The sequence below is a fragment of the Rhinoderma darwinii genome, chromosome 6 (genome assembly GCF_050947455.1).
Source record: "Rhinoderma darwinii isolate aRhiDar2 chromosome 6, aRhiDar2.hap1, whole genome shotgun sequence".
Classification (NCBI taxonomy): Eukaryota; Metazoa; Chordata; class Amphibia; order Anura; family Rhinodermatidae; genus Rhinoderma; species Rhinoderma darwinii.
Genome location: NC_134692.1, coordinates 33373338 through 33395911, shown reverse-complemented (window position 1 = coordinate 33395911; position 22574 = coordinate 33373338). Strand labels below are relative to the sequence as shown.

Genomic DNA, 22574 nt, shown 5'->3' with positions numbered 1-22574 from the left:
TGCAGCCACCAGAGGGCAAAATATAGTCGTATAAATTTGGAAAGCACTGAAGCGTTGTGAGCAATGTTCCCTGTAAAGTCTGAACTGAATGAGCTGCGAATAAAACAGTTAAATGCATAATCTAATAAAATCTCCATGCTGAAGGGCTTTACTAACAATCTGTTATACAGTGCAAGCCTACATGTTTTTATCCTAATGATTTTAGCTTTTAACTCTATGGTTTCCAGATTTCAGGGCTGAGATACTAAGCATCAAATATAATGAATACATTGACACATAGCCCTATGGTGGTCTGTAGACCCCAAAGTATGCAACAGATACAGCAGATGAGTAACATGAGTAGATTTTGTGCAGAGATTACCAGCAGAAATAAAGACCCCAAGGATTTATTATAAACTCAGCCAGGAGGTGACAAGAGTCTAATAGATTAAAAAAGAGGAGCTGTAAGTGGTACCGGAGGGCTCATTGCAGTAATGGGGCCCAGTTCTGCCACATTCAGTAAAATTCTGAGGAACGACCTCTGAGAGAAAAGCGTATTGTATGTCCCAATATAAAGCTATGTGCAGACAGTTAAGAGGCTTACTCTGTATAATGACGAATAATACAAGGGGGATATTAAACAGTAATGCTCTCATTTAAAGTGGAACCCCACATAAATGTATATTCTGTCATATAGACATGTTTAACATTGGTGGGTGTCAGTGAACCGGTACCACCACAAAGGGACAACTGAGATTTGTAAAGCTCCGGTAGCCCTTTTGTTTTGGCATAAAATTCGGAAAAACACCTAAGGGGTTTGGAAGCTCTACAAAGGACTACAACCCATTTGTTTTCAGAATTAGTAAAGTCTGTCGAGATGCCAGGTCATAAGTTAAGATGGTATTTTCTTTCAAGCACACCATTGGATCAATACTAGCTTGTACAATTTGGGTCAAGTTGTTTGTGATGGAAAAACTACCCAACCTGATCACAGAGCGGAGCGGAGCAGAGCGACTTGGATATGAATATGTTTGTCAGAGAGATTCATTTACTGGAATTGACTTACATTGGGGCTAAAAACCAAGGAAGATAATGGATGGTTTTCAACCATATTTCCACAGAACCTAATTTAAGCGTAATATTGGGTGGTACACTCATTTTGCGTTATGCATTCTGCTTTTCATACTGCATTGCCTAGATGCCAATCAGAAGAGATAGTAGGTTCACCTTTGAACATTGTTTTATATTCATAGTGTTAGAATATCCATAAAAAGTTGAATTACTTTGCTTATTATTACTTATTAAGTATTGATCTTATTTGCTGTATGTCTTACAGCCTAAAGCAGCAGTCTTAATTCTGATTGATACTACTCCCAGAATACTCTGTACAGACACTGAACAAGCAAGAAATTTAAGGAGATTTGAGCTTAGAGGTTTATAAAACTCAGAATGCAGTTTTGGATTATAAGACATATTAGAAGATGCAGTGGTGGTTTAATACGGAAAACAATATTGTCTCTATATTTCAAAACTGGTGCAATGTTTTCTCAGCTATATGGTTTATTTGTCATTTTAATATAGTTTATATTCCATTTATACATCAGACAAAGCAATGAACTATAGAGCATGTTAGAAGGGGCTTCTGAAGAAGCAGCACATCCAATAACCTAGCAATTGTCCTAAGGTAGGAACCTTAGGGACTATATAAATTTATTTTGGCAAAAAAGTGAGGCAACCGTCTCCTACAAAAAGTTTGTTGACTTAATGCCAACTTTATGAATAAAATACTGTTAAGACTTTACCGTGGTTAAGGACTCCTTCCTCCAGCACGACCTGCCACATGCCTACTGCTTGCGTCCGGGAATGAACACATGAGCTTTGCTGCATAAGCCAGTCCACTAGTTCAGTTCCTACACAGCACTGCCTGTTAAAGACATCAACAAAATTAACATAATTAATACAATATAACAATATAATATAATAGTACTATGTCTTACCTAAATATATAACATTCACCAATACCCCCAAACCTCTTGGCTTAAGAAGAACAGCACTATAGAATTGAGAATAGTGAAGAATTTACACAGAATTTTCAAAGAAGAAAAATGTGTTACTTAATATAGTAATGTAGTCTCAGTATAGATCCCAAATTGTATCAGCAATTCTTTAAATTAAAAATGATAATCATGTGGGACACCCAATATTAACAAAGGGGTGAGAATAGTAAAAGAATATTGGACTTCTCACAGTAGGATACTGACTTTACTGTAATGAGAATTTTGATTAAATCTAGGCAAAACTCAAAGCGACTGAATAAGATTGAGATCCAGAGTTAGGATTTTTGCTATATTATGATGCATGTTGAAATGTATTTGCAATGTAAAGCTATATTTATATTTGCCTTTTGCAATTGTCTATTATTATTCATGTTATTGTTTTCATGTTCGTCTGGGCTACCCGTTCACAAAATGAGGACACGCTGGCAGTCAGTGATCCCCGCAGCTCCATATAGAACCGTGTATACAACACTCCTGTCAGTATTTGGCTTCCAGTTATGCAGCACAAGTTTACAGAATAAGGCCCCATGCACACAAACGTATTTTTTCCCTCCCGTAAATACGGGTCCTTGGGCACACGTATTCGACCCGTATTGCACCAGTATTTACGGACCCGTGCCCATAAATACGGGTCCGGTGTCACCAGTAATCCACCCGTATTTACGGGCACGTTTTCGCTGCAAAATTGCACTGAACTAATCGGCAGCCCCTTCTCTCTATCAGTGCAGGATAGAGAGAAAGGACAGCACTTTCCGAGGTAAAAGTAAAAGAAATTAATACTTACCCGGCGGTTGTCTTGGTGACGCGTCCCTCTCTTGACATCCAGCCCGACCTCCCTGGATGAAGCGGCAGTCCATGTGACCGCTGCAGCCTGTAATTGGCCTGTGATTGGCTGCAGCGGTCACATGGGCTGAAACGTCATCCCAGGAGGCCGGACTGGAGGAAGAAGCAGGGAGTTCTGGGTAAGTATGAACTTCTATTTTTTTTACACGTTGATTTATATTGTGATCGGAAGTCACTGTCCAGGGGGCTGAAACAGTTACTGCCGATCGCTTAACTCTTTCAGCACCCTGGACAGTGACTATCCACTGACGTCGCCTAGCAACGCTCCCGTAATTACGGGTGCACACACGTAGTCACCCGTAATTACGGGAGCCCCATAGACTTCTATGGGCCTGCCCGTGCCGTAATTACGGCCTAAAATAGGACATGTTCTATATTTTTCAACGGCATGGGCACCTTCCCGTAAGCATACGGGGAGGTACCCGTGGCCAATAGAAGTCTATGGGCCCGTAATTGCGGGCCGTAATTACGGCCCGTGATTACGGGCGTTTTTACGTTCGTGTGCATGGGGCCTAACTGACAGAAGTATGTACTGTGCTCTAGACATCCTTAGTGCACATTCCTATAGCACCAGGATGCCTTCTCCAACTTAAAGGGGTTGTCCAGTAAGATAAAATTGATGACCTAACCTCAGGATAGGACATCAATATCTGATCGGTGGGGATCCGACTCTCGGCATCTCTGCCGATCAGCTGTTTGAAGGGCCCACGGCTACACCATCATAGCTTACGATGCTCCATACTGTCAAATGCCGTCACACTCGTAGCGCCATCACCCTCGTAGCAGCGGTTCACAGTAATACAGCCTTCTCCCATTCACAGAAAATAGAAGTGACTCATAAATTCTTGACGTGGTTTCCACACCCATTCCACGCGAAAACTGCATTGGTTAGCTACACGCAGATTAGTCGAATATAAAGCATACGGATGTGGCAGTTTAAACTGCAAAACTACGGCAGTAAACCGAGGATTAGCCCCGTGTTACTGCCACGGGATCTTGGCCAAATTCACGTTGGATTTTTCCACATGAAATTTTTTTAGTGTGAACATGACCTAACATTTTGGAAACATTCTACATATCTTCTGTAAGGATGGTTTTCAGAATGAAGGCTCATTCTTTCACGGTGTCCTAATCCTTTCATAACCTAGGATTAGTTTCAGTTTGTAGCCAAAGGGAAATAGAACAATGCAAAGGTTCATTAAAGAGAATCTGTCACCATGTTTATGCCACCCTGTCTGAGGGCACCATAAAGTGGTGCCAGAGACCCTGATTCCAGTGGTGTATAACTTATTTTGTAATGTACAGTCATTTTGCTTTAATCCCTGTTTATCTCCTACAGCACGAGACGAGCAAGCAGTCCTCTCAATGATGTGCTCACGCTCAAGAGTCCTCGATATTCATGATCTGCAGCTAGCCCCACCGAATTGAAGCTGATTGGCAGCTTTTTTACCATGCACTGTATGGGGAGAAAGCTGTCAAATCAGCGGCCGGTGGTAAAACTTAAAGGTAATCTTTTCAGGTATCAACTCTCCTTCCCTAATTTGAATAAATGTGACCATTACCCCAAATTTATACCTCTGCCTTATCCAGGAACTACTGTACCACCCAAGTGAAAATGTAAGCAGTTCGACCAGTTTGGGTATTTTTATGTATTAAGACTATAGAATTTTATACTGTTTAAAAATATTTTGAAAGGGGATTTGCACTAAAAATGTAGCCATATATTGGAAAATAAATCGGAAATAGAACAGTAGCCCAAGTTTGGCTATTATGTTCCTTTTACTTACAGAGATATTGCCATTTTTTGGTCGTCAACTCTAAATCAGCTTCTCAAAAACTGACAGTAAAACTCACTTCGTCACTATGTTCGATCAGTTTTACCATCAATTTCTGAGCTGCACTGAAATTTTCTCCACTGACTAGAGCTTTTCAATCGATTATTAACGCCAGGAAACTTACTCTTCTGATGTTAGACTTTTTGGATAATGAGGTATTTATAATGACAATCCCTAGGACATACTAGTCCCCAGGCCGGAGGCTTAGTCGAGTGCTATATCTACCGAGATACAGTATTCTCCCCTAGAAGCAACGCTTACCAGAATACCTCCCTACATACGGCATACGATGGAGCTACAGTAGGGGCCTCATGCCCTCAAGCCCTATTATAGCTCCATACAAAATAAAGCCATAATACGTCTGTGTGCACGAATTAGATGTCTCATAATACTGGATGTAAATAAATACACATTTAATAACTTTTTATTTAATAGTACATCATTTTGTAGATATCACTTCAGCAAGGGAATCTTCACACATAGCATTTTCTCCGTTTTTTTTAAATGACAGGAAATGATTAAGACTCTTCCTCTCTTGATCCGTATATAAAGTTTATGTTAAAGGGGTATTCCGGAACTAAAAAATTACATTTATTTAAATAAAACAATGAAAATGATATAACTTTACAATGTACTTACGTTTCATCAGATGGCTGTAGCGTCGTATATCCTCCTCCGTCACCGCCCCCTTAGTGAAGCAAAATCTGCACTTCCTGTGCAGACCCGTCCATTTAGTCTTCTGCCTTGCTTCCGGTTTCCGGCTTTCACACTGTACGGTTACGTCACAAATGACGTAACCGTACCACGTGCTTCTTTATCTCAGAGCATGCGTGGTTAACACACTCCACCGCGCATGCTCTGTTAAATTATAACCCCTTATAAATTACCGACGGAATACGACGTTGCGGGAATAACGGCCGTTTCGGCCGTCTTCCCGACAGGTGCAGGAGCTGTGACAGCTGCTGTCTCGTACAGCAGCTGCCGCAGCTCCTACAGCGGGGACCGATCGCTGTGTCCCCGCTGTCTAACCCCTTAAAAGCCGCGTTCAATAGAGATCGCGGCTTTTTAGGGGTTAAGTTACCATCGCCGGCCTGCTACACGATAGCGGCCGGCGATGGTTACTATGGCAACCGGACACCAAACAATGGCGTCCGGCTATGCCATCGACGGAAGCCTAATGGGTCCTGACAAAGTCAGGACCCACTATGCTTGCTGTCAGTGAATAGCTGACAGTTCTAATACACTGCACTACGCATGTAGTGCATTGTATTAGAATAGCGATCAGAGCCTCCTGCCCTCAAGTCCCCTAGTGGGACAAAGTAATAAAGTAAAAAAAAAAGATGTGTAAAAATAAGAAAATAAAAGTTAAAAAAAATCCCCTTTTTTTCCCTTATCAGTCCTTTTTTATTAATAAAAATATATAAATAAATAAAATATACATAATTGGTATCGCCGCGTCCGTAACGGCCTGAACTACAAAATTATTTCGTTATTTATCCCGCGCGGTGAACGGCGTAAAAGAAAATAATAATAAACCGTACCAAAATCACAATTGTTTGGTCACTTCACCTCCCCAAAAATTTATTAAAAATAGATCAAAAAGTCGCATGTACCGAAAAATGGTCCTGATCGAAACTACAGTTCGTTACGCAAAAAATAAGTCCTCGCACGGCTTTATTGATGGAAAAATAATAAAGTTCTTGCTCTTAGAATAAGAGAACACAAAAAGTGAATGATTTTTTACAAAACGTATTTTATTGTGCAAACGCCATAAGACATAAAAGAACTATAAACATCTGGTGTCACCGTAAGGCCGAGTTTACACGAGCGTGTGCATTTTGTGCAAGCAAAAAGCGCGGCGTTTTGCGTGCGCAAAAGGCAATTAACAGCTCCGTGTGTCAGCCCTTTATGATGCGCGGCTGCCTGGTTTTCGCGCAGCCGCCATCATTATGACACTCCGTTTGGATGTTTGTAAACAGAAAAGAACGTGGTGCTTTTCTGTTTTCATTCATCCTTTACAGTGCTGTTGCGCGAATCACGCGCGTCCCACGGAATTGCTTCCGTGCCACATGCGTGGTTTTCACGCACCCATTGACTTCAATGGGTGCGTGATGTGCGAACAGCGCACAAATATAGGACGTCGTGCGCTTCACGCAGCGGACATACGCTGCGTGAAAATCACGCACCTGGCTGCACGGCCCCATAGACTAACATAGGTCCCTGCGACGCGCGTTGCACGGATGTATAACACGCTCGTGTAAATGAGCCCTAATCGTATCGCCCCGCAGAATAAAGTGAATATGTCATTTATAGCGCACGGTGAACGCTGTAACAAAAATAGAATAAAAAAACAATAGTAGAATTGCTGTTTTTTTAGTCACCACGCCACCTAAAAATAGAATAAAAACTGATCAAAACGCCGCATGCACCCCAAGAAAACTACAATGAATTCCTCAAGGGGTCTAGTTTCCAAAATGGGGGCACCTTTTGGGGGTTTCCACTGTTTTGGTACCACAAGACCTCTTCAAACCGTTTAACCCCTTAATGACCGGGCCATTTTGCACGTTAATGACCAAGGATTATTTTTGTTTTTTTCACGGTCGCATTCCAAGAGTCGTAACTTTTTTTTATTCCGTCGACATAGCCGTATAAGGGCTTGTTTTTTGCGGGACGAGTTGTATTTTGTAATTGTACCATTTTTAGATGCATATAATATATTAACTTTTATTAACTTTATTTTAGGAGAGAATTGAAAATAAGCAGCTATTCCAGTATTGATTTTCACGTTATAAATTTACGCCGTTTACTATGCAGCGTAAATAACATGTTAACTTTATTCTATGGCTCGGCACGGTTACGGGGATACCAAATATGTAAAGGTTTTATGTTTTGCACAATAAAAACCCTTTTAGAAAAAAATTACTTGTTTTTGCATCACCGCATTCCAAGAGCCGTAACGGTTTTATTTTTCCGTCTATGTGGCCGTAAGTGGGCTTGATTTTTGCGGGACAATGTGTAGTTTTCATTAGTACTATTTTGGGGTACATAGGACTTAGATTAATTTTTATTTAATTTTTTATGGTGGGAATGGGAGAAAAGAGCGAATTTTGCCGTTGTTTTTTTGGACGCCGTTCATCCAGCGGTTTAATTAATGTGTTAATTTTATTGTTCAAGTGGTTACGATCGCGGGGATACCATATATGTGTATGTGTGATTTGTTTTGACACTTTTACTTTAAAAAAGTATTTCACTGTAATTTTTTTTTTGTTTTTTCACCAACTTTATTTAACGGATTGCCATTTTTTTTTTAGTCCCACCATGGGACTTCACTATGCGATGTGCCGATCGCATATATAATGCTTTGGTATACTTCGTATACCAAAGCATTATTGCCTGTCAGTATAAAACAGAGGGAGCTCCCTCCCTCTGTCAAACACATTAGATGCCGCGGTCACTATTGACAGCGGCATTTAATGGGTTAAACTGCCGGAATCGGAGCGCGCTTCGATTCCCGCAGTTGCAGCAGGAGCCAGGCTGTGTATAACAGCCGTGCTCCTGCCGCTGATCGTGTGGGTACACTGGCAGTACCCGCGCGATCACAGGACGGATATATCCCTCCTCCTGCGCGAACTAGCAGCTGCAGAGGACTGATATATCCGCCCTTCGGCGTTAAGAGGTTAAAAACGCAGATATCCAGTGATTTCAGCTTGTGCTATCAGTAATAGAATGAGAGCACCAAAATGAAGACTGAGATTGCAGAAGTTAGTAGAGCTGGGTGTAGTAGGCGGAGCAAGTGCACTGCTGCATGCACATTGCATGCTGGGACTAGAGCAGTGCATGCAGGGAGGAGAAACACAGGAAGAGAAGAGGAATGAACTTACTGAACAAAACAAACCTCTCAAGGTAAACAATAGGGAGTAATGTTACTAAAACCATTTATTATCAAGAAAAAGATAGTCAGAGTGCACTAATATCTTAATAGAGGAACATTGCATTGATTTAAAAAAAAAAAAAAAGGATTGGAAAACCCCTTTAACCTCTTTTTATAGATAATGTAGACATTTACTAAGCAAAATGCACCAAAAAAAGAACATGGCATGTGCCACATTTATTATGCATTTTAGACACTTTTTGCAACTAGCTCAACAGTTTTGAAGTGTCTAGATAAGGTCAGTGGCTAAGAAGAGTCGTGAAATCCGCCAATTTGTTTCACACAATATTGGAGTATGACGACCATGAGGTGGCGCAAGGAAGAGAAAATAGTCTAGCGTGACAAATTTGTCAATCTCGAAAAATAATGATTCTTACAAAAATATTAATACGTTCCTACACTGTGTCATCCTGAATTTCTTTAAAAAAAACGATACATATGACTTGGGTGGTGGAGTGGGATTGGACTCCAGTCCAGCTTTATTTTCTATGTTGGCGATAGGTGCAAAATAGTAATATATTATATTTAAAATAAGAAAAAGTAAAATTTTATATGCATATATTATTTTTTACTTTAAAAGTAAGAAAATGAACCTAAATACAGATCTGTATGGTCGGATTGAGATGTCTAACAATATCCTAAAACGCGCATGTATAAACTTACAATTGCGCATTACGTGGGTTTTAAGTCAGGGCAAATTTTTGATAATTGAAGATTGAATAAAAGAACTCAGCTGCCAGTATGTTGTTTAAGCGACCATGAAATAAATGAGAACTGGCAAGGGGGAAGAATATTTAAATATTTTATGCTAACGCTAGTTCTGAGACGACCATTGTACAAATGATGACTTTTTCTGCAAATGCTTCTTAGGCCCAGTGAGGTAGAGCTTATCCCTACAAAAACTCGCACAAAATGTTACTCAATGTTGGAAATAACAAAGGGCTTTCACAAGCTATTGTAAGATCTTTGGAGGACTGCCATCGCTCTTCGTGTGGTTATGATCCTGGCGCTTTCTCTGAATTCGTATTTACAGTATTTTTTATCACATATTTTTGGTTTCTGGATTAAATTTACTTTGGTTTTGCGCCTTTTGTTTATTACCTTTCCCATTAAATGTGACATAGATACTTGACTGATACCCGACTAAATATTTATGCCGACATATGAAAAACGAGAAGTAAATAAACGTTAAAAAAAACAAAATTTATCAGTGTGCAAGAACTTCCTACTTCAGACATTTATTGCATATCTATTGGCTTAGGAAAGTGTCTGATAGGTGGGAATCCCATGTCTTGGCCCTCAGCCTATGGGTGGGAACAAGGGTTGGGGTAGTCTGATGCAGTTATATATTCCTCCCTCATTTTCTCACTTGAAAAACCTATTCTTGAGCACTTTACAGAGATCTGTGCAGAACAAGTAGGTATTATTCACAAAGACAGTATGTTATATATCCCTGAGCAACCGTGAGCAAAATTTTCACCTAGAAATCTGGCTTGCACAGCCATATCAATGTGAGAGCGGTAGGCAGACTAAGGCCTAATTCACACGAGCGTGTCCGTTTTGCGGACGTAAAAAACACCGAGTTTTTACTGCGTTGCTGTTCCGTGTGGCATCCGTGTACGGTGTGCATCTGCGCTTTTTACACGCGTATGTCACGCGTTTCCTATGTCAGCAAAAAAAAAAACTGAAGGAGGTGTTTGATTTTTTCCTCATTATTTCTTTAGCAACTGGTGCGTGAAAAACACAGAAAGCACACGGATGACGTCTGTACGCTGTCCGTTTTTTTCACGCACCCATTGACTTCAATGGGTGCGTGATGCGCAAAAAAACGCACAAGAATAGGACATGCAGTGAGTTCCACGCAGCGGACACACGCTGCGTGGAAAACACAATGTCTGAATGGCCCCATTGAGTTGCATAGGTCCGTGTGACGTCCGTTGTTTTAACGCCCGTAACACGGATGTGAAATACGCTTGTGTGAATAAGGCCTAAAGCCACTTTCCTAAGGCAGTATTTTGTTTCAGGAACAATTCTAGATCATTGTGAGAGGGAGTATGAGAAAAAGCATGCAGGGAATGCCCACTAAACTCTGCACCTGAATCTTCACAAGAAGCAGAAATCAGCCAACAACATAGTGCAACTTTAGCCTCACCAGGTAAACAGATACATATCTAAAGAAACATGTATTTCCAATGACAAAGTTGCACATATCCTTTAAAGGGAACCAATCACTAGGTTTGGGACAACTAAAGCACCAGTACGTCCCCCGCAGTGAGGAGCAACCGGAGGTTGGGGAACCCAGTCCACGCGATCGGCGGTGCTCCCAGCAATCAGACAATTTTCACCTATCCATTGGATAGGGGATAATTGTTGCTTTTAGTACAATCCCTTTAAGTTGGGTTTACGCATGCTGATTGGGGTCTGAATATTACCGATCTACCGATAATTCTTTATGCTCTGTGAACAGAGAATATTTTTATTAAAAACATTATTCCCATCATTGTAAAGTAAAACACTGGTATTTCACATAGTGGGGTCTTCTTTGCAATTACTGATTTCACCCCATAGTAGTATAAAAAAATAAGCAGGTTAGATAAATTTCCCTCTCAGCGAACATTTTGTGCATTTATAAACAGTGATTATTAATGCAATTTCAGTTTGGACTTAAAAATATCATTTTTATTTGTGTCCATGGTCTATTTGTGTTGCTCTACACTCCATAGATATACTTAGAAAACGATGTTGCTCACCTGTACGTCTTGAGATGGTATTTGCGATCTCTGATCATGTGAGGCGCGCGTAAAAGGATGGCATTGCGTAAAGTCTTCCCAGCCCTGAGGATCCGCTCAGAAGGGACCTTGAATATTTTTGACATAAGAAAAAATAAATGAAAAGAAGCACAACAAATATAAATCAAATCCCCTGTTGGCTAGAAACGCTACTCAATTAATTAGATAAGAATCTGCAAAGAATCACAATTGGGCTACGGAAATGAAACAAGGCAAGTATAATGGGGTTGTATAGAAATTGGGGGGTTGAAAGGAGGCAATTCACAGCCAATCACATATCATAGTTCACTTTCAAACCTGATTGGCTGTCGGGTGTCTTGCTTTGAAAAGATAGTCCTACCTTCAAACATTACTTTTCAAATTAGGCTATGTTCACATCGCAGATCCGGCAGGGTTTGCCGGAGTGTACCGGAGACAATCGCGCAGCATGCTGTGCTATTGTGTGCGGTAAAATCATGGACACCCCGATGGAAAATCGACGGAACCCATTAAAGTAAATACCGGCGGTATTCGTTGTGCAACGGAACGAATGGTTCCGTCATTCCCCTATTCTGTTCCTCTGACAAAGCAGAATAACGGAACACACCAACGCAGGTGTGAATCCAGCCTTACATCTACATATAATCTAAATAAAAATTTGGCCAAACACACAGCTCATCTTGTATTAATCTTTACATGATGGATACACCTGTATTAGTCTTTGTTCACATCTGCAATGTGGCTTCAATTTATAACGGCGCCAACACCAGCGGTGCCTGAAGAACCCCCATGACTTATAATGGGGTCCGTCGGGTTCTGCCTAATGGAAGCCAGCCTGTAGCACCGATTTGTATAGAGCCTTAGCTTTTCTGCTTCTATACCACCCTAAATACAAATCACCCGAACCAGCAGGAATTGCTGAGAGATGTTAGCTTAGTAGTCGGCAATATGTACAGTACAGCACTAGATGTGATTATACTGTACATGTTGTTAGGGAAAGAATCTGCAGTTACTTCCCTTTTTATGTAGACAGTACATAGATATTAATTTTAAAATGGTGCGCAAAAATTAAAATACATTTAACCCCTTGCCGCCAAAGCCATTTTTAGCTTTTTAATTTTCATTTTTTTACTCCCCACATTCCAAAAGCCATAACTTTTTTATTTTGCCATTGACATAGCCGTATGTGGGCTTGTCTTTTTGTGGGCCGAGTTGTAGTTTTTAATGGCACCATATAATGTATATGTTTTTTTAAATGTTTTACTACTTTTGTAAAGAAAGACCAATTTGTTAATAAAAAAACCTTTTTTTGTGACGTCATATTCTGAGAGCAATAACGTCTAGTTTTTTCCATCGATGGAGCGGTGTGAGGGCTTGTTTTTTGCGGGTCGAGCTGCAATTTCTTTATTTTTGGCATTGTTACTATTTTTGAGTACATACAACTTTTTGATCACTTTTTATTCCATTTTTTTTGAGCAGCTAAGGTGACCAAAAAAAACAACTTTGACGGTATTTATTATTTCAACGCGTTCCTCATGTTATATTATAATAGTTCTGACTTTTACGGACATGGCGATACCCATATTGTTTCTTTTTTCTATTTTGTACATTACTTTAGGGGAATAAGCTTTTTTTTTTACGTTTAACATTTTTATTAGACCCTCAGGCTGCCATGACAACCATCGCCCCCCCCCCCCCGCGATACCAATGCGGGGAGTCCGATGGAGTTACAGAGAGGGCTCTCCCCCCTTTCTAACAGCTTGGATGCAGTGGTTACTATTGACCATTGCATGGTAGGTGGTTATCTTCTATACCGTCCATTGCAGTGAAGTGTCGGCTGTAACATACAGCCGAAACCCGCTGAGTATGAAGCGAGCCCAGTCCATGAGCCCAATTCACACTCCCCCTCCACTCCACCGACTATGATGTTCAGTTACATCAAGTCTCGCTAAGTGGTTAAAAAAGACCTGTCAGCCCTCCTGACATGTCTGTTTTAGTAAATACTAATAACAATTCTGAAGCACCTTTTCTTACAACTCTGCATTGTGCTGTTCCTCTGTTATTCCTCCTGGAATTGTATTATGGGTGTTACCATACCCCTTGTCAACGGCGTGGGTGCTTAAACACTCTGACATTGTCTTATCAGTACTGAACATGCCAGATTGTGTAGGAACACACTCCATTGACAAGGAAAATTATAACACCCAGTTGTCAATGTATTCATACACTTCCAGGAGGAATAATTGTGGAAAGCCACAAGGCAGAGGTCTAAGTAAATATACTCTACCATTGTTATTTCAAGTATCTGCTAAAATAGACATGTTACCAGAGGTGACAGGTCCTCTTTAAATTGCATTTTATGATATCAGCATAATTCTTGACTAAACTCCTGATAAGGATGCCCTCCATTTTGATATAAGTATGCACCTTAGCCACTTCCCGACATCCCATTACCTCTGTAATGGTTTTAGCTGGACGAAGCGTGTTTTGATTTTCAAGGAGGGGGGTCTGAAAAATAAGACGTAACCAAAAATAAACAAAAAACAAACATAAATACAAAGAAAAAATATTAGCAATCAAGAGAAGGAAATAATCAGGTTAATGAAAATCTAAAATGAACAGGTCTTTGGGAAAACAAAGTAATGCAAACTAGAAAAACATAAATGAAATAAAAGGATAGAACAATATAAATTATATATTAGTAAAAAGGAGAAAACTGAAATGTTTAAGTTTATAAATTATAAGTAGTACTTATGGGAAATGAAAAGAGCAAAATATGTCAATATGTTTTATGGTTAACATATCTCAAGACCACTGACTTGTAAAGCTACAGGGGAATCTGATAAATGTTAAGTGATGGAGCACAGCACTTAGTAACAACATGAGAGCCTTAACCCCTTCATGACCAGCCTATTTTAGACATTAGGGTATGTTCACACGTAGAAAAAAAGAAAAAAGAAAAATGATCCAGAAATATAACTAGGCACTCTTGGGTTAAATAAAATTTAACATAGTATTTTATTTTTGAATCCAGATAATACCGGCAACATTTAATTTATACATGTTCACACGTAGTCAACAAAAACGTCTGAAAATCCAGCTGTTTTGAAGGGAAAACAGACACTGCTTTTCAGACGTTTTTTTACCAACTCGCATTTTTCGTGGCGTTTTTTGCGCCGTTTTCGCGGCGTTTTTTACGTCCGTTTTTGGAGCTGTTTTCATTGGAGTCTATGAGAAAACAGCTCCAAAAACGTCCAAAGAAGTGTCCTGCACTTCTTTTGACGAGGCTGTATTTTTACGCGTCGTCGTTTGACAGCTGTCAAACGACGACGCGTAAATAACAGGTCGTCTGCACAGTACGTCGGCAAACCCATTCAAATGAATGGGCAGATGTTTGCCGACGTATTGTAGCCCTATTTTCAGACGTAAAACGAGGCATAATACGCCTCGTATACGTCTGAAATTTGGCCGTGTGAACATACCCTTAATGACCAAGCCATTTTTTCAGTTTTTCCATCATTTCATTCAAAGAGCTGAAACTTTTTCATTTTTGCGTTGACATAGCTGTATATAGTCTTGTTTTTTGTGGGACAAGTTGTAATTTTTAATAGCATCACTTTGGGGTACATGGAATTTACTGATTAACTTTTATTAACTTTTTTGGGGGGGGGGGGAATAAAAAAAACCTGCAATTTACCCACACTTTTTTTGCGTCCTAAATTTATGCCGTTTACCATGTGGTATAAATAACACAATAACTTTATTCAGCGGGTTGTTGTGATTGCAATGATACCAAATTTATATCGATTTTGTATGTTTTACTACTTTTACACACTTTTTTTTCAAAATTATTTGTTTTTGCGTCTCCATATTTGAAGAGCCATAACTGTTTTATTTTTTTGCCGATGCAGTTGTATGAGGGCTTTTTTTTTTGCGGGACGACTTGTAGTTTTTATTGGTACCATTTTGGAGTAGATGCGACTTTTTATAAAAAATATTTTAACCCCTTAAGGACGCAGCCTAGTTTGGGCCTTAAGGCTCAGAGCCCATTTTTCAAATCTGACATATTTCACTTTATGTGGTAATAACGTCGGAATGCTTAAACCTATCCAAGCGATTCTGAGATTGTTTTCTCGTGACACTTTGGGCTTCATGTTCGTGGTAAAATTTGGTCGATATATTCAGTCTTTATTTGTGAAAAATTGCAAAATTTAGAGAAAATGTACAAAAAAAAGCATTTTTCAGAATTTAAATGCATCTGCTTGAAAAACAGACGGTTATACCACCCAAAATAGTTACTAGTTCACATTTCCCATATGTCTACTTTAGATTGGCATCGTTTTTTGAACATTATTTTATTTTTCTTGGACGTTACAAGGTTTAGAACATAAACAGCAATTTCTCATATTCTTAAGAAAATTTCAAAAGCCTTTTTTTGAAGGTGCCAGTTCAGTTCTGAAGTGGATTTGAGGGGCCTATGTATTAGAAACCCCCATAAAACACCCCATTTTAAAAACTAGACCCCTCAAAGTATTCAAAACAGCATATAGAAAGTTTTTTAACCCTTCAGGCATTTCACAGGAATTAAAGCAAAGTGGAAATGAAATTTGCAAATTTCATTTTTTCTGCTGAATTTCAATTTTATTCAATTTTTTTTTAGTAACAGAGAAGGTTTTACCAGAGAAATACTACTAAATATGTATTGTCCAGATTCTGCAGTTTTTAGAAATGTCCCACATGTGGCCCTACTGCGCTCGTGGACTAAAACACAAGCCCTAGAAGCAAAGAAGCACCTAGTGCATTTTGAGGCCTCTTTTTTATTAGAATATATTTTAGGCAGCATGCCAGGTTTGAAGAGGCGTTGAGGTATCAAAACAATGGAAACCCACCAGAAGTGACCCCATTTTGGAAATTACACCCCTCAAGGAATTCATTTATGGTTTTTGTTATCATTTTGACCGCACAGTTTTTTCACAGCACCTATTTGAATTGGGCTGTGAAATGAAAAAAATGATATTTTTTCCAATAAAATGTCATTTTTGATCAAATTTTCTTATTTTCACAGGGAACAACATACCCCATTTTGTTGCCCAATTTGTCCTTAGTGCGGCAATACCCCATTTGTGGTGATAAACTGCCGTTTGGGCCCATGGGAGGGCTCAGAAGGAAAGGAGCGCTATGTGTTTGTTGGAGTCCAGATTTTGCTGGATTGGTTTTCGGGTGCCATGTCGCATTTGCAGAGCCCCAGAGGTATCAAAGCAATGGAAACCCACCAGAAGTGACCCCATTTTGGAAACTACACCCCTCAAGGAATTCATTTATGGTTTTTGTTATCATTTTGACCGCACAGGTTTTTCACAGCACCTATTTGAATTGGGCTGTGAAATGAAAAAAATTATATTTTTTCCAATAAGATGTCATTTTTGATCAAAATTTCTTATTTTCACAGGGAACAACATACCCCATTTTGTTGCCCAATTTGTCCTTAGTGCGGCAATACCCCATTTGTGGTGATAAACTGCCGTTTGGGCCCATGGGAGGGCTCAGACGGAAAGGAGCGCTATGTGTTTGTTGGAGTCCAGATTTTGCTGGATTGGTTTTCGGGTGCCATGTTGCATTTGCAGAGCCCCAGAGGTATCAAAGCAATGGAAACCCACCAGAAGTGACCCCATTTTGGAAACTACACCCCTCAAGGAATTCATTTATGGTTTTTGTTATCATTTTGACCGCACAGTTTTTTCACAGCACCTATTTGAATTGGGCTGTGAAATGAAAAAAAATGATATTTTTTCCAATAAAATGTCATTTTTGATCAAAATTTCTTATTTTCACAGGGAACAACATACCCCATTTTGTTGCCCAATTTGTCCTTAGTGCGGCAATACCCCATTTGTGGTGATAAACTGCCCTTTGGGCCCATGGGAGGGCTCAGAAGGAAAGGACCACCATTTGGCCTACTGGAGCTTTTCTGGTGCTAAGTCATGTGTGCAGAAGCCCCTGAGGTACCAGTACAGTTGAAACCCCCGAGAAGTGACCCCATTTTAAAAACTACACCCCTTAAGACATTCATCTAGAGGTGTAGTGAGCATTTTGACCCCACAGGTACTGTGTAAAAGATAATGCGCAGCAGATGGTGCAGTGTGAGATTTGCAATTTTATATATGTATATGCCATTTCAGTGTCCAATATAGTGTGCCCAGCATGCGCCACCGGAGATATACACCCCTTAAATTGTAATGTGGGTTCTCCTGGGTACGACAATACCCTACATGTGGCTGTTATCAGCTGCCTGGGCATACGGCAGGGCTCAGAAGGGAAAGATGAGGGGGGTAAGCTGTGCGGAGTGCATCAGGGTAAATTAAAAATCAAGGGATGTATGATACATTTTAAAACAATCTTTTATACAGAGCCCTGGTTTTTCGGGACACGTGTCACATTGGTATATTGTGTTCTTCCTTATCCCCCTCTTATAGCAGACTCTGCACCTCTTTTGACTCTTTCCCTTTCCACCGGTTTGGGGACCTTCTCCTGGAAAGTGTTGCCCTGGTACGATGCGTGTGGCCTCGCTTCCAGAAGTACTGGGTGCCCCCCCTTCCTGGTCCCTAAAGATTAGATCTTGAAATTCCAGGAAAGTTCCCCTCTGGCCTGCACATCGACGTAGCACATACGCATTGTACAAAGCCCTCTGTATGATGTGCCCGGCCAGCTTCTTATACCACACCGCATGGCGCTGTAGGGCTTCAGGACTTGATTTGACAAGTCCATCCCTCCCATGTACCTATTGTAGTCCAGGATGCAGTCTGGTTTGGGGGTGGCCTTTCCTTCATATATCCTAAACCTGTAGGTATACCCTGATGCACTCTCGCACAGCTCATACATCTTCACGCCATACCTTGCCCTCTTACCTGGCAGGTACTGGCGGAATTGAACCCTCCCTTTAAAATGTACCAGGGACTCATCAATAGAAATACACTTCTCAGGGGTGTATGCTTGGGAAAACCGGGCACTGGAACGGTCTAATAGGGGTCTCCGTTTATACAAACGGTCAAAACTGGGGCGATCTCGGAGTGGGCACTGCTCATTATCAGTATAATGTAAGAAGCGAAGTATTGCCTCATTTATTTATTTTTTTAGGTTCCAGTTCAGTTCAGAAGTTGCTTTGAGGGGCCCATATATTAGAAACCCCTATCAAACACCCCATTTTAGAAACTAGACCCCTCAAAGTATTCACAACAGCATTTAGAAAGTTTATGAACCCTTTAGGTGTTTCACTGAAATTTAGAGCAAAGTAGAGGTGAAATTTACTCTTTTTATACCATTTTTTTTATAACACAAAAGGATTTATCAGAGAAACGCAACTCAATACTTATTGCCCAGATTCTGCAGTTTTGAGAAATATCCCACATGTGGCCCTCGGGCGGTAATGGACTGAAGCACCGGCCTCCGAAGCAAAGGAGCACCTAGCGGATTTTGAGCCCTCTTTTTTATTAGGCACCATGTCCGGTTTGAAGAGGTCTTGTGGTGCCAAAACATTGGAAACCCCCCAAAAGTGACCCCAATTTGGAAACTAGACCCCTTGAGGAATCCATTGTAGTTTTCATGGGGTGCATGCGGCTTTTTGATCAGTTTTTATTCCATTTTTAGGTGGCGTGGTGACTAATAAACAGCAATTCTACTATTGTTTTTGTATACTTTTTTTTTTACAGCGTTCACCGTGCGCTATAAATGATATATTAACTTTATTCTGCGGGGCGATACGATTATGGCGATACCAGATGTTTATAGTTTTTTTTTATGTCTTATGGCGTTTGCACAATAAAATACGTTTTGTAAACAATCATTCACTTTTTGTGTTACCTTATTCTAAGAGCCAGAACGTTTTTATTTTTCAATCAATAAAGCCGTGCGAGGACTTATTTTTTGCGTAACGAACTGTAGTTTCGATCAGTACCATTTTTAGGTACATGCGACTTTTTGATCTCTTTTTATTCCATTTTTTGGGAGGTGAAGTGACCAAACAATTGTGATTGTGGTACGGTTTATTAATATTTTTTTTTACGGCGTTCACCGTGCGGGATAAATAACAAAATAATTTTGTAGTTCAGGCCGTTACGGACGCGGCGATACCAATTATGTATAGTTTATTTGTTTGTTTATATATTTTTATTAATAATAAAGGACTGATAAGGGAAAAAGTGGGACTTTTACTTTTATTACTTTTAAAACTTTTATTTTCTTATTTTTACACATCTTTTTTTAACTTTTTTTTTACTTTATTACTTTGTCCCACTAGGGGACTTGAGGGCAGGAGGCCCTGATCGCTATTCTAATACACTGCACTACATGCGTAGTGCAGTGTATTAGAACTGTCAGCTACTCACTGACAGCAAGCATAGTGGGTCCTGACGTTGTCAGGACCCACTAGGCTTCCGTCTATGGCATAGCCGGACGCCATTGTTTGGTGTCCGGTTGCCATAGTCACCATCGCCGGCCGCTATCGCGTAGCAGGCCGGCGATGGCAGCTTAACCCCTAAAAAGCCGCGATCTCTATAGAACGCGGCTTTTAAGGGGTTAATCAGCGGGGACACAGCGATCGGTCCCCGCTGTAGGAGCTGTGACAGCTGCTGAACAAGACAGCAGCGTCACAGCTCCTGTATGTGTCGGGAGGACGGCCGAAACGGCCGTTACTCCCGAGACGTACTATTACGGCATGGAGCGCGAACGATACAGCTGCCATGACGTAATAGTACGTCAAGGAGCGGGAAGGGGTTAAGGCTGGATTCAAAGAAAACAGCAATTTTTGCATTGTTTTTTATTTAATTTTTTACGACGTTCACTGTGCGGGTTAAATGATGTAATAACTTTATAGTTGGGGTCGTTATGGACGCGGCGATACCAAATGTGTAACTTTTTTACTTTATTTTGTTTTTTAATAATAAAGCAGTTTGTAAGGGGAAAAAGTGGGTTTTCCTTTTTTTTTTTTTTAAAACGTTACATAAATTTTTTTTTTTTACTCTTTCACTAGTCCTATTAGGGGACTTCACTATGCGATCATCCGATCGCATTTATAATACACTGCAATACTTCTGTATTGAAGTGTATTATGCCTGTCCGTGTAAAACGGACAGGCATCTGCTAGGACATGCCTCTGTCATGGCCTAGCGGGCATACACTACAGGCAGACCTGGGGGCCTTTATTAGACCCCCGGATGCCATCGGAGACACAGACACTCGGCGATCTTATCGCCGGGTGTCAGTGGGATGAGAGGGAGCTCCCTCCCTCTCTCCAAAACAACTCGTTATTGAGCGCCGCATCTGAGGGGTTAAACGGGTGAGATCGATACTGATATCGATCTCACCCGTTAGAGCAGGGACGCCCCCAGCCCTCTGCTACCTCTGGTAGCTGAGAACAGGGACATTTAACGGCTCCCTGCTCTGTTTATTTATTCCGATGCAGCGCCGTAAATAGGCCTATGCATCGGAATAAAGCCCGTTAGTGGCCTCCGTAAAAACACGATGGGGCGGTCACTAACGGGTTAATATTACACATTCAGGCCAATTGCATTTTAATGAATTTTACAGCAATTTAAAAGGAGAAAATATCCATATTTTCAAACTGTAAAATGTTGTAATGAGGAATATACTGAATATAATTGTTCAATCCGACCGATTATTGCAATTCAGAACCACTGACATAAATTAAGTTTTGTCTGAGATCTTGAATTACAGAATTCTCCAACCAGCCCAATTGGTTCGTCTAGCATGTGATCGCCATGATTTACGAATCATTGTGATCTCTGAAAAGTTTGAGAGAAGACAGAAGAAAAGTGTTTGAAACCAAGGAACATTGCAAACTATATATATACACACATACATACATACATACACATACACACTTTTACAAAGTATATAGAAAGTATGTACTTTGTATTCCCTGTGCCCCTTAGTGTAAGAATAGGCAGCCAGGAATAGTAGGTTAGTTAGATAAAAAAAAAAAAATCTAAAAAAATTTAGTTAAAAAGTTATGACTGTGTAAAAGAATGTATGCTAAAACTTAAAATTTAGGTCTGGTCATTGAGGCATCGATGGTCTAGGTCCTGAAAGGGTTAAAGCTGGCTATACCCGAAAGATACCGTATACAGGTCTGTTTTCTGAATGCCCCTTTAATTCATGTTTTATTTGGAAAGGTTTTCATTCCGAATTACAATGATATAAGTTAAAACACTAAAATGGTGGATGACAATTGGCAAATGATCTCTGCCTTGATCTGTGGCCTGCGCTGGACTTTTTCTTAGGTGAGGGAGCTATTTGTAGACAACCCTCCCTCCCCACATTTAAGTGACTGCACAAAAAAAGACTTTTCCACAGATTTCTGCCTCTGGTTGGTTTCTGTTACTCCCATTTGTGTCACGACAGTTGGTAGAAAATTGTCGAAAGCTAACCTAAGCAGGAAAATAGCCATGCCAAGTATGTATATGGTCAACTAGCACTTTGTAGATGTGACAACAATAAAGAATAATGCAAGACCCAATTAGTATGCAAACAAAGACATAGGGGGAATTTATGAACCTTTCTACGCATTGCAAATAGCGACTTTTGGCCTTTTTGTGCCACCATCGACACTTTTATGGAAAGGGGCATGGTTTACCAAAAGGGAGTGGCGCCACAACGCCCCAACAAATTTATTATAATTTAATTATTATAATTATAGTGGCTAGGTTCTACAGTTAATAGTGACAGGTTCTCTTTAATTTGGACTGTCTATAAACTGAGCTGCTGCACAAACCACATAAAAAATTCCAGTATACAGTCCATATTGCAGTGCTGAGTAAACCATTCCTGAAAGATATTTTTGGAAGTGCTCTTTTACATGCAGGAGAGATCTGTTAATACAGAAAGTAAATTCCAATGTATCCTAATTTGTTTCAATCGCCTAACCACTTGTATTGTTTTTTTACATTATTTTATTTCTTTTTGACAGATCATTTTTTGTCAAGAAGCTAGCTAGAGGATTTGAGTTGTTACTGTAATGAACCATCTATTGAAGGGCCAGGTTTACTACGCAGCGCCCAAATGAGGTTGGCAACTATGTACAGCGCACAGTTCTAGAGAATTTTTTATTTTACGGTTATTCATTATTATTAATAATCATAATAATAGT

The 22574-nt window shown here is 40.1% G+C and overlaps 1 protein-coding gene across 7 annotated transcripts in view; it reads right to left on the bottom strand.

Moving 5' to 3' along the window:
* The window catches only part of RAPGEF4 (Rap guanine nucleotide exchange factor 4), a 250177-nt gene that overhangs the window by 67228 nt on the left and 160375 nt on the right, over positions 1-22574 (bottom strand). For 4 of the 7 annotated variants that reach the window (XR_012849484.1, XM_075829468.1, XM_075829471.1 and 1 more), the window contains 3 exons: positions 13841-13921; positions 11396-11502; positions 1782-1903 (listed from right to left, as the gene is read on the bottom strand). Coding sequence is in view for 6 of the 7 variants with exons in the window: in XM_075829468.1 (XP_075685583.1) it covers positions 1782-1903; positions 11396-11502; positions 13841-13921 (310 nt within the window). In the remaining variant the exon portion in view is untranslated. The remainder of the gene's footprint in view (positions 1-1781; positions 1904-11395; positions 11503-13840; positions 13922-22574) is intronic. The other 3 variants (XM_075829470.1, XM_075829473.1, XM_075829469.1) reach the window with 2 other exon arrangements.